Source organism: Rhinopithecus roxellana, chromosome 4 (assembly GCF_007565055.1).
Source record: "Rhinopithecus roxellana isolate Shanxi Qingling chromosome 4, ASM756505v1, whole genome shotgun sequence".
NCBI lineage: Eukaryota > Metazoa > Chordata > Mammalia > Primates > Cercopithecidae > Rhinopithecus > Rhinopithecus roxellana.
This window is the reverse complement of record NC_044552.1, coordinates 70,203,604-70,219,047: the sequence shown is the minus strand read 5'-3', so window position 1 is coordinate 70,219,047 and position 15,444 is coordinate 70,203,604. Positions and strand designations below refer to the sequence as shown.

General features: G+C 42.2%; 1 protein-coding gene and 1 non-coding gene across 3 annotated transcripts in view; one reads left to right on the top strand and one right to left on the bottom strand.

The window, feature by feature from the left end:
* Positions 1-1,987: 1,987 nt before the first annotated feature.
* Positions 1,988-15,444, bottom strand: part of SNX9 (sorting nexin 9) — a 129,481-nt gene continuing 116,024 nt past the window's right edge. For both annotated transcript variants that reach the window (XM_030929090.1, XM_030929091.1), the window contains 5 exons: positions 10,482-10,558; positions 8,972-9,061; positions 7,762-7,876; positions 5,548-5,639; positions 1,988-3,727 (listed from right to left, as the gene is read on the bottom strand). In XM_030929090.1, coding sequence (XP_030784950.1) covers positions 3,680-3,727; positions 5,548-5,639; positions 7,762-7,876; positions 8,972-9,061; positions 10,482-10,558 — 422 coding nt within the window. In that variant the 3' untranslated portion in view covers positions 1,988-3,679. The remainder of the gene's footprint in view (positions 3,728-5,547; positions 5,640-7,761; positions 7,877-8,971; positions 9,062-10,481; positions 10,559-15,444) is intronic.
* LOC115897150 lies at positions 13,573-13,631 on the top strand. Its single transcript, XR_004057081.1, has one exon. It is a non-coding gene; the product is annotated as a U7 small nuclear RNA (small nuclear RNA).

Here is a 15,444-nt window from a genome sequence, read left to right as displayed (position 1 = left end):
GGACATGAGACAGGTTCCTGGGTCAGGGGCAAAGGACTTGATGAGCCATGGCACAGCAAGCAACATAAACTCCAGTTCTCCTTGCCCTGCCAGTCCCTTGGTGGAACCTTGAGTGGCCAGAGGGTGCCTGCCCAAACAGTGGGTTGTCAGAAGAGGACCTGGAGCTGGACAACCCACTGTTTTACAGCAAGCAGTAGGCAAGCCTATACTCCTTCCAAGACATGACTCTGTCCCTTAAGTAGCTTGCTACAAATGCAGTGTGGAGGGGCGGCCTGGGTGAAGAGCAGGCAGGGCTCTGTGTTCCTGACACAGCCAGCAAAAAAGCCAGCTGGAATGCAAGAGACCCACAGAAAACATTCTCCCAAAAGGGGAACTCATTCTTCCTACTTGCTTGCAGAAAGGGATTTAAAATCGAACAGGCTGGGAAAACTGAGTGACACACACAGGAAAAACAGGGCCATTCTCACCCATCACTGTTCAGTTCCACTCAGCCATCACTCTTTTTTTGCTTTGACTACTTTTATAGACTGTGAGGTCAGGTGCCATGGCTCATGCCTGTAATCCCAGCAGTTTTGGAAGCCGAGGTAGGCAGATCACCTGAGGTCAGGAGTTTGAGACCAGCCTGGCCAACCTGGTGAAACCCCGTCTCAACTAAAGATACAAAAAAAAATTAGTCGTGCATGGTGGTGTGCACCTGTAATCCCAGCTACTCGGGAGGCTGAGGCAGGAGAATCACTTAAACCAGGAGGCCGAAGTTGCAGTGAGCTGACATCATGCCACTGCACTCCAGCCTGGGCCACAGAGTGAGACTGTCTCATAAACAAACAAACAGACTGTAAGATTCTGGATTCCCAGTTGTTAGGCAGGAATCTACGGATTCTCTCAGCGAAGATGTAGACCAGTGGTGCCGGGAGAGGCTGCTGTGCACAGCCTGTCAACCCTGCCCACCGGGGTGGGGGGTGGGGGTGCCCATAGACCATCTCCCTGGGACTGAAGCCCATGACAGAAGTAGATCATGCTGTCTCTTCTCTATGTGAGTGGACCCAGGAGTCTCACGTCCCCTGCCAGTATCCATGAAACAGCAAGAGACTAACTTATTTGCCTGTAAGTAGGGCAATGTCAAATCCCAGATCCAGTAGGTACTTCTGTAAGAAAACATTTTTAGAATGACAGAATAAGAAAATGAATAAAGCCACCAAAAGAAATAAGAAAGTGAATAAAGTCACCAATAAGAAAATGAATAAAGCTACGTTGTTCCAGCCAGTGCCTCTGTGAGTCATCTTTCTTGGTGACCCCAACACCTACAAACCATGCAGTGTTGACATCCTGGGACTGCTGCTCCGGGTGGGAGGTAACTGATGTCACCTGCTTGACAAGGAGACTGACCTTTTCTTCCACCATGCCTTCATCTCTCCTCTCCAAATCCTGACATTTTTTCCACTATATTTGTAAAAGTTATGTGATTGTACGACTATAGCTCTTCTGTGATGTCTACAGGTTGACACAAATAATGAAAAATCAAAACATCAATGTATCTGAGAACCACATGGTGCGTGTGACCCCTGAGGATATATACACTATGTTGCCACTTGAAGGAGAATCTTCCAGGTATCAAATCCCGTGGATTCTCTTATTTTCTTTCACATTCCCTCTGCTGTTCCTGGCTCACAGTCGGTGACCATGCTCTGAGGAGCCCGTGCCATCTCCATTTCCCCCATCCCTTTTTCACTTTCCTGGCCGCTGCCTCACACCAGTCAAATCCGAATATCTGGGAGGCGGACACAGGGTGAGTGTCTGCTTCTTGCAACTCCCAGGTGTTTATGATATGCTTCCCGGACTGCAACACTGACCTATGGAACTGAAATGATGAATTCATGTCAGAAAGAAGTAGGATTTGGGGAAGAATTCATTACCTGGACCATTTTCAGCAGCTGGAATAAAAAGCACTTAACAACAACAATAAAAATCACACACAAAGGCCAAAAAGTGTTTTGAAAAAGTGCTTTGAGAATTTACTGTACAGTTTTTTTTAAACAATTTATTTGTATGTTGGCTTCTACATGCTCTTACATTCGTGTAAAACATTTATACATATTCTTTACAATTTGTACATATATTAAATGGCTATAGCATAAACATTGTTTTATGGGATTTTATAGAAGAAAAATCAAGTGGGGAAAATTACTTACGAAACATTAACAAAAACCCGTGATATTAAAGAACAAGATGTTCTCATATTCATTTGATTTCCTCATCTACTTATTTTTGGTGTCATTTTATTTACGCTGGCCCAGACTTTCCATTTCCCATAATTATTAGGTCAGAAAAATGAAAGCAGTGGGAGGGAACGCAGTAAGGCACCTGTGGGAGACGGAAGCGCTCCTCCGCAGAAGTGAGACGGTGGCTGTCAGTGTTGAGTTAGAGCTGTAGGTGTGCCGAGGTCCTGTTTTGCTTTATGCCATTAACTGAAGTGCTGGTGCTCAGAAACATCCTGTGTGAAGTTTCGGATGTAGTCAGGAAGGGCACTGGTCTGTTCTTTCTTTCCAATCTCAAAGTCCTCAGGATTCTGTACGCTGTTCAGGCTGCAACCCTTCTCAGTCCCTACACTCTTCCATCTAATGGGGAGGGCAGGGGTGCTAAACTGTGCTTTTTCTCTTTGCTGATTACACCAACTGGCCATGAACCCGCCATCCAAATCAAGCAGCGTGCCATCCCTGCAACAGCCCTTCTCATCACGTTGGAAGAGCAGCCAAAGAATAAGAAGGGACGAGAGGCTCCAGGGTGCTGGGTATGGTGCCCTCTTCCCCCCAGGCCCTCCTGAGCACAGCCGCTCACCCGTTAGACCAAAGCCACAAAACTCTCTAAAAAGTCCCTCAATTCTTCTAATGTATTCTTTATGGCATAAAACCTGCCTTAACCATGATTAGGAAGAAAGTGCAAAGAGAGAAAGCACTGGTCCTCACATAAGAGCAACACATCAGAAATGACGCTGAGGACACGGGTGGCCAGGGGTATCTGCTCATCTGCCAGGCTGTGGGGTCCCCCAGAGGGACATGGGATGGCCCACCTGCCACACACCATGATGGTGCTGGCAGCCCCGGGGGCCCCCGGCATCCTCCATCCTGAAGTGTAAGCACTTGAGCCGTAACTGTGGCAGTGAAAGGCATAAAGACTTCCCTCAATGATAGGAACCCCAGAGGACTGAAAAGAGTTATAAAAATATACAAACATAGATATTTTTTGTTCTGGCATAGTTCGTATTTTTAAGAAAGTAATTAGTAATTAATTATCTGACACCAGGTAAGAACTGGAAGATTGTGGGAGACTTATAAATTATATAAGACATATAATTTATAAGACATATAAATTATGACTCTGTGTAAAATATCAGTGGGGAGAAACCCCTCATTCTCCATTGAAAATTCTGGTAACTTTTAAGTACTTTCCAAAAATAGAGATGATTTCCACTGGTTTAAATAATGGATGCGGAAATGAACAAAAGACCATCCCTAAATAACTGATGCGTTTAGGGTGGCTAATAAAATAAACGCAGTTTTTTGCAACTGTTTCTTTTTGGTTTTCTTTTTTTTTTCTGAATAATAGGGGAAAAAAAGTTTTGAATTGCATTGCCCCAAGTCAGGAGAAAGAGCTCAGCATTCTCTTCAAGGCCCGTTCTGTCCTACATCACCGGAAAACGGCTGAGGGCCTGCCTCAGCTTTTCTGCAATCTGACAAGAAAGCAAAACAAAATAACGTTGAGATATCACTCCCATTACGACCTCACAGTATTCTTTATTCACAACTCCAACAAGTTAAACATTACACAAATTCCAATTCTTTAAGTGGTCTTTTTGGCACCAGCCCTGCCCCGCGTTGCTGCTGGAGAGACCTTAACCCTGAATGGCACTGGCAGCACTGAGGCCCAAGCTGGCCCTGGTGGTCCCTTCCCGCCAGGGGGCGTCTGCACGTGCTCCCTGCCTCTATCCTAGCGGTGCTTCCAGACGACCTGCTTTTCCTCAGATGAGCTGGGGGCTCAGGCCTTCATGCTTGCCTAGAGCCCCCTCCTTTCCTGGAGGAGTATGAGCTTCCAGAATCCCCTGAAGGTTGTGTCGCCCTGGCCACACCCTGCTCTGTCACTGCTGGGTGTGCAGACAGCACGAGCCTGCCTGTGAAGCTAAGGAGGCACTGGAGTCGTCTACAGGCCAGGGCCTCCTGCTCCTTAAGGCGCAGCTGTCTTATCCATCCCTGGATGCTAAACATCCAGAGTGAGGGCTTGGTATATAAGAAACACTCAATGTATGTCTGCTCCACGAACACACACGCAAATTTTAATAACTTAAGGGTTGCTGTGCCATAAAACTTAGATTGAAAACCTGACAATGTTGTATCAGCTACTTAGGTTTATGCAAAGACAGTGATGAAATACACGGTTTTCTATTCTGAATTACAATGTATAAATAACTATATCATACTTGGACTTGAAAAATCAATAAATCAACATTATCAAAATTCGGAGAGTTTCCCTTGCATTATTTTCTCACACAGACAAATGTAATCTGTTATATTCTAACATACAATGAAAGGCAAATCCACAATGGCACCAACTGACGGGAAAAGTGTGCATTTAAAGAGCACAGGGCCCATGTCCTGTAAGGGAGGACAGGGTTTAGGTGAGTTCCTCCCATAAGTTAGTCTCCCAAACCAACTGTACAAGACACAATTCACAAATATGCATTAGGCACATATCAAGCACAGTTCTCCTTTAAGAACTGGCTGCTGGAGACAGGTGTTTTCAGCAGTGTACAGTTTGCAGATGCCACCAGTATGGCTGTGAGCAGAGGGCTTGCAAACCACTCCCCATGAACATGACTTAGATCCCATGGCCAGAGGAGAGCTGGGTAGGCAGCAAGGCCGCCAGCAGAAGCTGGATTCTACATTACAGAACTTACCTGCAGGTGCCTGAGGTGGACATGCTACTAGATCTTGTTTTCTGGTAAACAACAAAATTACTAGGCAAAGGTAATAAAAATTTAAGTTTTCGTTATTGTTTTGTGAATAGAACCGTTCCAGGTCTCACTTTTTTGTGTTTTCTTTGCGATTTCCATGGCACACTGTGAAAACCTCATTCATGAAAAGCAAAGGCTGCCTTTGGTTTCCTGCGTGGTGCCAGGCTCCTGTTCCAGCTGCCAACAGAGCCCCAGGGACGGCTGGGTGACCTCATCTCATTCAGAACCGTTCCTGGTGCACAGAGGCACAGAGAGGCTGTGACACGCGGGAAGGAGCCGCACAATAAGGAACGTCTTGGGGCCTTGCAACTAGCAACGAAGACCCTGCTTCAGAAGAAAACCTTTTTTTAACCCAGTGTTACCCAAAAAGCAAAGGGCAGATAGAATTAGGAGATTTAAAAAAATCCTGTCCAAAATTTAGGTTCCTTTGGTTTCTTACTTAGGATTAAAGAAAACAAACAGATTAACTTGACATGGTCAAAGTGGTTTACCAGGAACCCTCTCCTCAAGCACATGCGAAAGGCACACGGACGTCCACTCACCGTTTCGTAAAACTGCACTTGCTGCTCCAGGTACAGGCGGATGACACTGTTGTAATCATAGATCCGATTACTGTGAAAGTGATTCATCTCAGCTACAACCAAAACCAAAACATCAATCAGTTTTCCCTCCAAGTTTTCAAATGACAACATCTGGTTTCTCTGCTCAGTTACAATTAATCATCAACTGGACCTAATCTGGTTGGCTGCAGTAGTGTCAGTTCTTGGCAAACCACTTTACTAAGAGATGAGAAAAACAAGTTGAGCCGGGTGCAGTGGCTCACATCTGCAATCCCAGTACTGTGGGAGGCGAGGTGGGTAGATCACCTCAGGTCAGGAGTTCAAGACCAGCCTGGCCAGCATGGCAAAACCCCAACTCTACTAAAAATAGAAAAATCAGACGGGCATGGAGACAGGTGCCTGTAATCGCAGCTACTCAGGAGGCCAAGGCAGGAGAATTGCTTGAACTCGGGAGATGGAGGTTGCAGTGAGCCGAGATTGCACTACTGCACTCCAGCCTGGGCGACAGAGCGAGACTGTCTCAAACAAAACAAAACAGTTAATAACAAACATTACTTTCCAGTACACGAATGACTTACACTGACTTGCATATTCTAAACTATAAAATCCAATACAGATAAATCACCCAAATGTGGACTATTACTCTAACAGAACTGATCAAAGAGAAACTACTTGGTCATACTTGCTACAGATGACTGCAGTTCACAGCTTCCAGTGCGTCTGCATTGGACCTAGCAAGGCACCTGCGGGCCCTGCCCCGCTCCCTCCTGCACAGCAATTGCTTCAGCAGGTTTCTGGTGAAAGGCCGGGCAGTGTGTGGGACAGTGGGAGGCCCTTCCTCAGTACGAGGAGCTTTGCGGTCCATGAGCACCAGCCACGCTGTCAGAACCCAGCCTCTCAGAGGGCAGAAGGACTGGATGCTGAGGGAGAACTTTCTTCATCTTTACTGAATACCTGGATTCCTTATCTCTCTGTGCCCCTCTGCCCCTACCCCCAACTTTGGAGGAGTCTTCATCATCAGAAGGCCTCACTGTCTCCGTTGGATGCCTCCTACTCCGCCTTCTCCCAAACCCTCCAGGCTGAGAAAGCCAGCGGCTGCACAGATTCCCATGACACACACTGTTCTATATTTTACATTCAGTTATTTGAAGTTGTACAAAGCTTTATCAATTTGGATACCCTCAAACACAAGTTCAAAACCAAATTTCCCATTTCAAACCCTTCAAAACCCAAAACTTCAATCAGGTTTCCTCATTTTTGCTGTAGTGGCCTTGGCTTTGGACACTCCCTCGTCCATCTCTTTCTCCCATGAATGCCCCAGTCTTGAAAGCTGTTCATTGGAAAAGCCTGCAAATTTGTTTCCTTCTCTTCTCCCCAGTACCACATCTTAAGGTCCTCAAAGCTCAGACTACAACAGTGATGGTCTTCTGGTTGGGCTCTTGGACAGTGTCCGCATTTTCCAATCTCCTCTCCATAACCAGCAAATCCTTCTCCCTTGAAGATTGATGTTTTTTTTACTCCCTTTTAATGCCTTCTTAATGCCCACATCAAGTCTAGAGTTTTCAAGTTCTTTCACAATCAAAATTTATTTCCCAGTAACCTCTAAGTATGTTTTACTCTTTCACGCCCATGACACAATCTAGCACCATGATTTTGTGGCTTTTGTTCCTAACAGAACACGCTCTCCATTCTCTGCCCATGCAAATGCCATCCACCCATCCGCCAACAGGAAAAATCCACCTGCTGCTCTCATCTGCTCAAAAACACTCAAACCTATACAAATTCATGTCTTTTTTTTTAAACACAAAAAAACTGTGCCTAAAATGACACACCCAAACCCCTTCACATTCCATGATCCCAAGGCACGCAGGTTACAGACTGCTAAAAGCTGAGCTCTGGCATTTAATAGAGCATTATGATATCACAGATTGCAAAAGGAATCTTCAATGTCTCTCAGAAATAATAAAATGTGCAGTTTTAATCAAGCTGTCATTCACAGCTAGATAAGGTGGACAGGTGAAAAATTAAATAAATATTATAGATTTTCATCAGTACTGGGATCCTGCAAACAGGGGGCTTACAAACGTCTCAATTACTTATCAGATGCTTACATCTGGATTTCTCTCTAGCAAGGGAAACTTTGCTGGGGAAAAAAAAAACCTCCACCAGCACCTCATAAGGACCCTTGCATCTTACCTTGCAACGCGTAAGACATGGTGCTGACTCTCTTCACCATGTTCTGTTTGTCTTGTGGGGTGATTTTACTTGTTGCAACGAGTTTGTCACTTTCTTTCACTTTTTCTATTGCTCCCTGTGAAATACAAAATATAACAGTATGAATAAAGCTGAAATGATTAGTCATTAGTTTAAAATATAACAATGCTAATATATTCTATAACTGATTTGCTACTGAACAGGAAATACCTCCACAAAACAAGGAGAGAGGAAAGCATCTAAATTTAACTTCCTTCAAGTCCCTTGGAAGCAAAAAGGCTGCTATTCGTGAAAATGTCACTAAGCTAAAATGAATAGTTTTATGCTACAACAAGAGAGAAAAGCAAACAGCACACCATCTCTGTAATATTCAGAAGCCAGTGCCATTTGAAGAGTAGCACATAATGGAAATCAGGCATTAGCAGGTTTTGAAAGTCATGTGCCTAGGTACAGGGCAGTGTGTGCACACAGGCACTTTCTCTTTTATACAACAGAATATTTTATAAGCTAGTGCCTAAGTGTTCTGATTGTAAGTCCAGGGCTTTCCTTTGATTTTTTTAAGAGGTGCTGAATCCACTTAAAGACTTAGATGGAAGTGGCTGGAAAGGCTGCCAAACATTTCCCACTCCAGTATCATCATGCTGCTCGTTATTTAGGACTGTCTGGAAAGAACAACTCTATACTCTTGCATTAATTAGGCTCTAGGCCTACAACTCTGATGCTGCTGGCATACATTTCGACAACAAGCTAATTGTTCTGAGATTTATATTAAGTTATCTGAAGTTGTACAAACTTAATTTACCTACGGTACCCCTTCATGATATTTAAGTTACAAAGCAGAATGCTAAAATGGCCACATGCCAGCACTGTTAAGATCACAGACCAGCCGTTTGCAGAGATTTTCCTAACAAATCCAAGTACATCACAATATACTAGACTACTATGGTTGACATAAAATACTCACAACTCATGCCTGAGGTGATGTACAGACTTTTTAAAAAGGGAGAGAAAACCAGAATTCATTATGTGAGAACACCCCAAACCAATTTTAAAATTCAGTTACAAAACCTTTCTAACGGGAATTACAGTTTCTTTTTTAATAATAAAGATAAACATATAAAACCAATACTACTGTGCATGTCTGCCTGCTTCACCTGCTGTTGTCTTCTATAAATGTCTACAATCAGGTTACCTTGTGAGTGCCAATGATGTCAGGGAAGCAGCCAAGAAAACCTTTATACTCGTGATTACATTCCATCAGGAAATGGAGATCTTTCTTTGGCTATAACAAGATACAAGCTGATTGTTACTAGCAGAGAAATTCAGAAAATCAAGGAAAAGAGAACCATTATATGCAAAGACTGTAAATCCTGCATGTGCTACACTAAATTACTGAGTGTTAAGCATTCAGATCACTTTTTCTAAAAGAAAGTAGCTCCCAAGACTGCCTTTCTTTGACTCTTATGTTGTAAAGAAAATGACAAAACATCATGTAATTTTTAAGTTGGTTTGTAAACTTAAAAACTTTACACCCAAACTATACCACCATGAAGGAAGAAAGTTCAGCTAATGCTGTATGTTTACATACAAACAAATGAGTTGCTGTAGTTTAACTTCTAAATATGAGCAGAGAATATAAAAATGTTATTAAAACACTCAGTAATCATTTTAAGTGGCAATTTAAAATTTTTCTATTTTTCTGAATTGTAATTTTAATAGCTATGTTACTCACATCTCTAAAATGAATGCATTTTTAGAAATATTAGCAAAGTAGCCCATAACCACATTAGTGTGTGTACACATGTGTGCATCCATAAACATAGCTTTAAGTCATCCGAAAAAAATTTTTTTAAATTAAGGGATTAGAAAATAACTTAGATTCTTCTTAAGGGAACGTATTATCTGTTACCTAAAAAAAAAAAAAAAAAAAAAAAAAAACCCTGAAATTGGGGTACTAAAGATTCCAATAAAAGCTATGTAGCTATGACAAGGACCTGCCCTGTCCTGGGGACTGTAGCAGGTGCTTTTTTTAATGAGCTGTTAAATCTTGAGAACCATACAGGGTAGGCACTACCACTGCAGATTAACAGATGAGGAAACCATGGCTCAGAGAGACTAAGCAATGGTCCATACAGATCTAAGCCAGCGTTCTTTACTGTTCATTAAAATCCCCGGCTAAGAACAGATCAGAGGCATCAATACTGGGGTACATTCATTTAGATTTCTTTTCTTCTGAGATAGGGTCTCACTCTGTCACCTGGGCTAAAGTGCAGTGGTATGATCACGGCTCACTGCAGCCTGGACTTCCTGGGCTCAAGCGATCTTCCTACCTCAGCCTCCTGAGTAGCTGGGACTACAGGCATACACCACTACACCCAGCTAATTTTTTTGGGTTCACTGTGTTGCCCAGGCTGGTCTCGAATTCCTGGACTCAAGAAATTCACCCGCCTTGGCCTCCCAAAGTGCCAGATTACAGTTGTGAGCCACTGTGCCTGGCCTATTTAGATTTCTTGATGACAAATTTATCCATCCACTTTGTCTTAATCTAAGAAACCATGATTAAATACAATTAACAAAAATACACAGAAACAGAAAAGAAGAGGGTACTTATTTGGGAAGTTTGTCTTAAGACATGTTTTAAATTAAATATGTGGACTAGATAGCATCAAATCGTAATTGGAATTGTGTGATTATGTTAGTACCTGTTCTGCCACGAGACTGGCAATTTCTTCATAAGTCTTTCCTGCTTCTGTTATTGCATCATTGAGATCTGTTTCACCTGAAAATGACCAATTTTATCAGTGGTTATAAGTTATACATATTTTCATTTCACTTGTTAAAAATTTTATTATTGATTTTATTGGTAAATTTTATTATAGAAACTTTCAAACATTTTCAAAACTAGTGGGAACAGAATGAATGCCCATCACCCACCGTCTGCCTTCCCCACCACTGGCAGCTCTCCCCAGCCTCTGTTCATCTACACCCCGACCTGCTTTCACCGGATATCAATATCTCATCCATAAATCCTGCCTAACAGATGAGGACTCTAAAACATGAGGCAGTACCACTATGACACCTAAGACGAGACTGTCACTCTGCTATAATGAGGTCTCTCAGGGCGAGTTGGCTGCTTGAATCAGGATGTAAAGGTCCACACAGCACAGAACTGATGCGTTTCTTAACTCTGTGGATTCTTCTTCCTCAGCCCCTTTTTTCCCTGCACGTTTCTTTTCGTGGGGTGTTGAACTTGTTGTGTGCCTTGGTGCTTGCATTCTGGATGCTGCTGGCTGCATCTCTGGTGATATTTCACACACTCCTCTGTCCCTGTATTCTCTTTACACTAGCTATTAGACCTAGAGGCCTGATCAGAGTCACACGCCACCAGTTCCAGTTATTTCTACTCTTAGAATGTTAGAAAATGATCGTTATCTAGAATGACCATTGTCTGGATCTTTTATTTTATTATTATTTATTCTTTTTTGAGACAGAGTCTTGCTCTGTTGCCCAGGCTGGAGTGCAGTGGCACGATCTCAGCTCACTGCAAGCTCCGCCTCCCGGGTTCACACCATTCTCCTGCCTCAGCCTCCTGAGTAGCTGGGACTACAGGCACCTGCCACCACGCCCGGCTAATTTTTTGTGTTTTCAGTAGAGATGGGGTTTCACTGTGTTGGCCAGGCTTGTCTCGAACTCCTGACCTCAGGTGATCCACCTGCCTCAGCCTCCCAAAGTGCTGGGATTACAGGCGTGAGCCACCACTCCTGGCCAAGGATCTTTTATTTTAGTATGAGTTTGCAAAATGGTGTTATTCTATTTCTACCATTCCTTCTTTATTAGCTGAAATACTTCCATAAGGATCAACTTTCCTTTATCAGTAATATTCTGGTTACCCAGAGGTAGAGTCTGAATAGGAAAAGCAGGTTAAGTGCTTAATTCTTTTTTCTCTTTACAGTTTTCAAAATAATGAGTTAATCCCCTACCATTCTCTAAAAGTAACAGATTAATTTCTTAAAAAGCATCTTTATAATTCTGGATTTAAAAACATTTGATATGCTTCATTTCACATTAATTATCATTTTCACTGATGCTCAAATTTTCTTTTCTTTGGCCAGTGGTAGGCTCTTCCAATTGGTATTTAAGTCTTTTGATAGGAATCCTGGTTCATTGTGATAGGACGTGGACCTTATGATTGGTGCCAGGGAACGCTTCTTGCTACTGGATTGGGTAATTGTTTCTAGGGCTTTAACAGAAAGGCAAATTGTGCATATATATATATATATATATATTTATTTATTTATTTATTTATTTTTAGAGTGGGAAAACACATAATGAGCTCACACTGATGTTTCCAAAGCAAATTTATGACTTTAGGGGTTTTCTTCATTTATTTTAAAACTTATTTTAAAAATCTTAATTGCTAACAACAGTAACATAATTACATATTTGATTTATCCTACAATATGAAAACAGTTTTAGAAGTTTTAGAATAACAATACCAACATGATATTGACTACATGTTTAGTGAAAATAACTAACATTTTTATAGTCTTTCTGACCTTGAGGCATCTGCTCCTGGGGGCATATAAAATGCCATTTTAAGGTGCTTTGAAATAATTCCTCTGTGTGCTATGCCTTCATCTTGATGTATCAAATCATTTGTTTTATTTTGCTTTTGATTAGGAATTTTTTTCCATTTTGATTTAAATTTGTTTTCTAATAATTACGTAAAGCATTCACATTATTCCAAAGTCAACTCTACAAAACAAGATATAATCAGAAGTTTACTTTCCAAGTCTCTCTCCTCCCCCATAATCATTTAAGAATTTTTACCACTTATATTTCCATATGATCATCCATAACAATATGCAATGTTTCACGGTTTTGTGCAGGGGCCATGCTAACAGTCTATATTATTTCAAGTTAGTACATGAACTGTTAAAGGAGCACTGGAAGTTATTTTTACTATAATCAGAATATTCCTAGGATTCAAACTCATTTACATTATTGCAAGATCGCATAGTATAGCACTGCTCAAAGACACCAACACATCTGAGCAAGTGGATGTGATGAGACACAGTACTCAACACTGCTGACCACTGTCCTTTGCGATGGGAGAAAAGCCAGTCAACAGGAACTTGAATGCTTCCTTAAAATAGTATCTTAAGTAGAATGATATTCAACATAAAACATACATTGAGTATTTTTAATACCTGAAAAAGTGCTATCTGCAATATGAATATTTAATTATGTATTGATAATTACAGTCCAGAAAATGTTAAAGGATCATGAGGCAGCTCCCAGTGGGGAACCCATGGATGAGCCTGTGGAGCCGGGCACAGTGTCTCAGGTTCACGTTCTGCAGCCCACCTTCTCCCCAGGCTGCCCCTGCTGCTGTGCTGCCTCACCCCTGCTGCCACCTGCATCCTTTTCTACTCCACCTTGCTCCATATCATTACATTTCCTTACTTCTATGCTGCTTCAGGCTAAAATTACACAGACTATACAACCCTGGAAAGAATCTGATCACTTTGAAGGTAGGTGAATTCTACTATATTTTTATGAGGATGCGTAATATATGAAAAGATTTACAGCACAAAGTAATTGAAGAACTTTTTAGAAACCATGTCCCAGATTACCAACTGTCTTCTTTTCCCCATCTTTTCAAGACTTTTGGTTCAATTACCTGTATCCTCTATTAATAACAACATATTTCATGAATAGTTAGTGGTATCTTTGTCTCTTCTAGCACTTCCCAGGAAAAGAAGTGAATTGCTATTTTAAAATTCTATGATTCAGTGTTATAGCTCTTTTAGAATTTGTCTAGCAGGTTTTTCAGGTTGCAGGAAACCTCTCTCTGCAACAACAACAACAAAATGTATGATTCAGTTCAACATCGTTTCTAAGGTTTCTACGTGACTGCAAATTACTGGGGATCCCAGCAACAAATTCTGAAGTTACTAAAGGGGTAATTGTGGGGCTTCTATTTTCAATTAGGATATGGACACCGCAGGAAACTACTGCTCTTGCCGTATTACAAAAATACCAAATCAACTAAAAAAGTCATGCCTTTCTCTCAAGTCACTGAAGCACCATGAAAATGAAGAAATTCAAATCAACTAAATTCAGAAAAGGGTGCACTCTGCCCCGCCTAGGTGATGGGCTTCCCGGGGGCATGTGGGCTTGCACGAGGCACGGGAAGCTGGAGGAACCTCAAATGCAGAGCTGGTTCTCCCACAGGGACTTCTGTGGCCTAAGAGGTGACAGTGGGAAGCTGTGGGCTAAGCTGAAGAACAGTAAGAGGGCTGTAAGGTGAGGTTCAAGGAAGGCAGATTGCAGCTGAGTTCTGACACATAAGAAAGCATCAGGACCAACTGGCCAAAATTCCAGCATCTCTAGGACAAATGTTGTCACCCTGTTGAGACATCACAGAGCCACCATGCTAAAAGGGCTTCAAGGCATCTGCCTCCTCCCTAAGCAATGGGCGTGGCTCTCATCTCAGCTCTTCCATCACCCACTTGTTACCTGGGCCAAGATGCTTCTCTGTCCTGGCCTTGAGTTGCTAGTCTAGACCTCAAAGACCACTTCTGGTCTAAAAGTGTCAACTGTAAGACATGGTAAGGCCAGGGCAATGAGAACTATTCCCAGGTGGGAGCCCTAAATCTTACATTTTGGTGAGAAACTAATTTCTTATTAGTTTATTATTAAAATATTCAGAAACTGACATTCAAAGCACTGTCTGCCCTGAGTATCAGGACCAACACCTGTACCAATTCTATCACTTCTGTAAGTGACAGGAGATAACAGATTTAATAGGTGCCACCTGGCTGACAAATGCCTTTTCATTTTTTTTTTTTTAATTGAGATGGGGTCTCACTCTGCTGCTCATATTGGAGTGCAGTGTTGTGATCACGACACACCATAGCCTCAACCTCCTGGGTTCAAGCGATCCTCCTGCTTCAGCCTCCAGAACAGCTGAGAATACAGGTGTGTGACACCATGCCTGGCTAATTTTTATTATTTCTTTGTAGAGATGGGGTCTCCTTATGTTGCCTGGGCTCTTTTTCCTTTTAATAAAAAGAGCTAACTTGTTCTCATTAAGTGCTGCCAATGTAAACCATGAACTCTAAATTCCATGGGTAAGATACATATTTATAGGGTAAGCTGAAACAGTTAAGGAGAAAACAGGCAACACACACTTACTACTTGGTCAAACATTTTTCCTTGAAATGGCCTTGATGAAATCTGGCTTTTGTTTTTTTGAGACAGGGTCTTGCTCTGTCACCCAGGCTGGAGTGCACTGGTAAGATCACGGCTCAGTGCAACCTCTGCCTTCCAGGCTTAAGTGATCCTCCCACCTCAGCCTCCCAAATAGCTGGGACTACCTGTACGCACCACCATACCCAGCTAATTTTTGATTTTTTGTAGAGATGGGGGTCTCACCATGTTGCCCAACCTGGTCTCAAACTCCTGTACTCAAGTGATTTACCTGCCTCAGCCTCCCAAAGTGTTGGAATTATAGGTGTGAGCCACTGTGCCCAGCCAAATCTGGCCTCTGTTAACAGGAAGACTTGGCAGAGAAATGAAACTGATGGCCTTGAAATAAAAATGCTACACCTGAGAGCAAAAAAAGGTAAACAAGCTAGCAAGAAAATACAAATTATAACA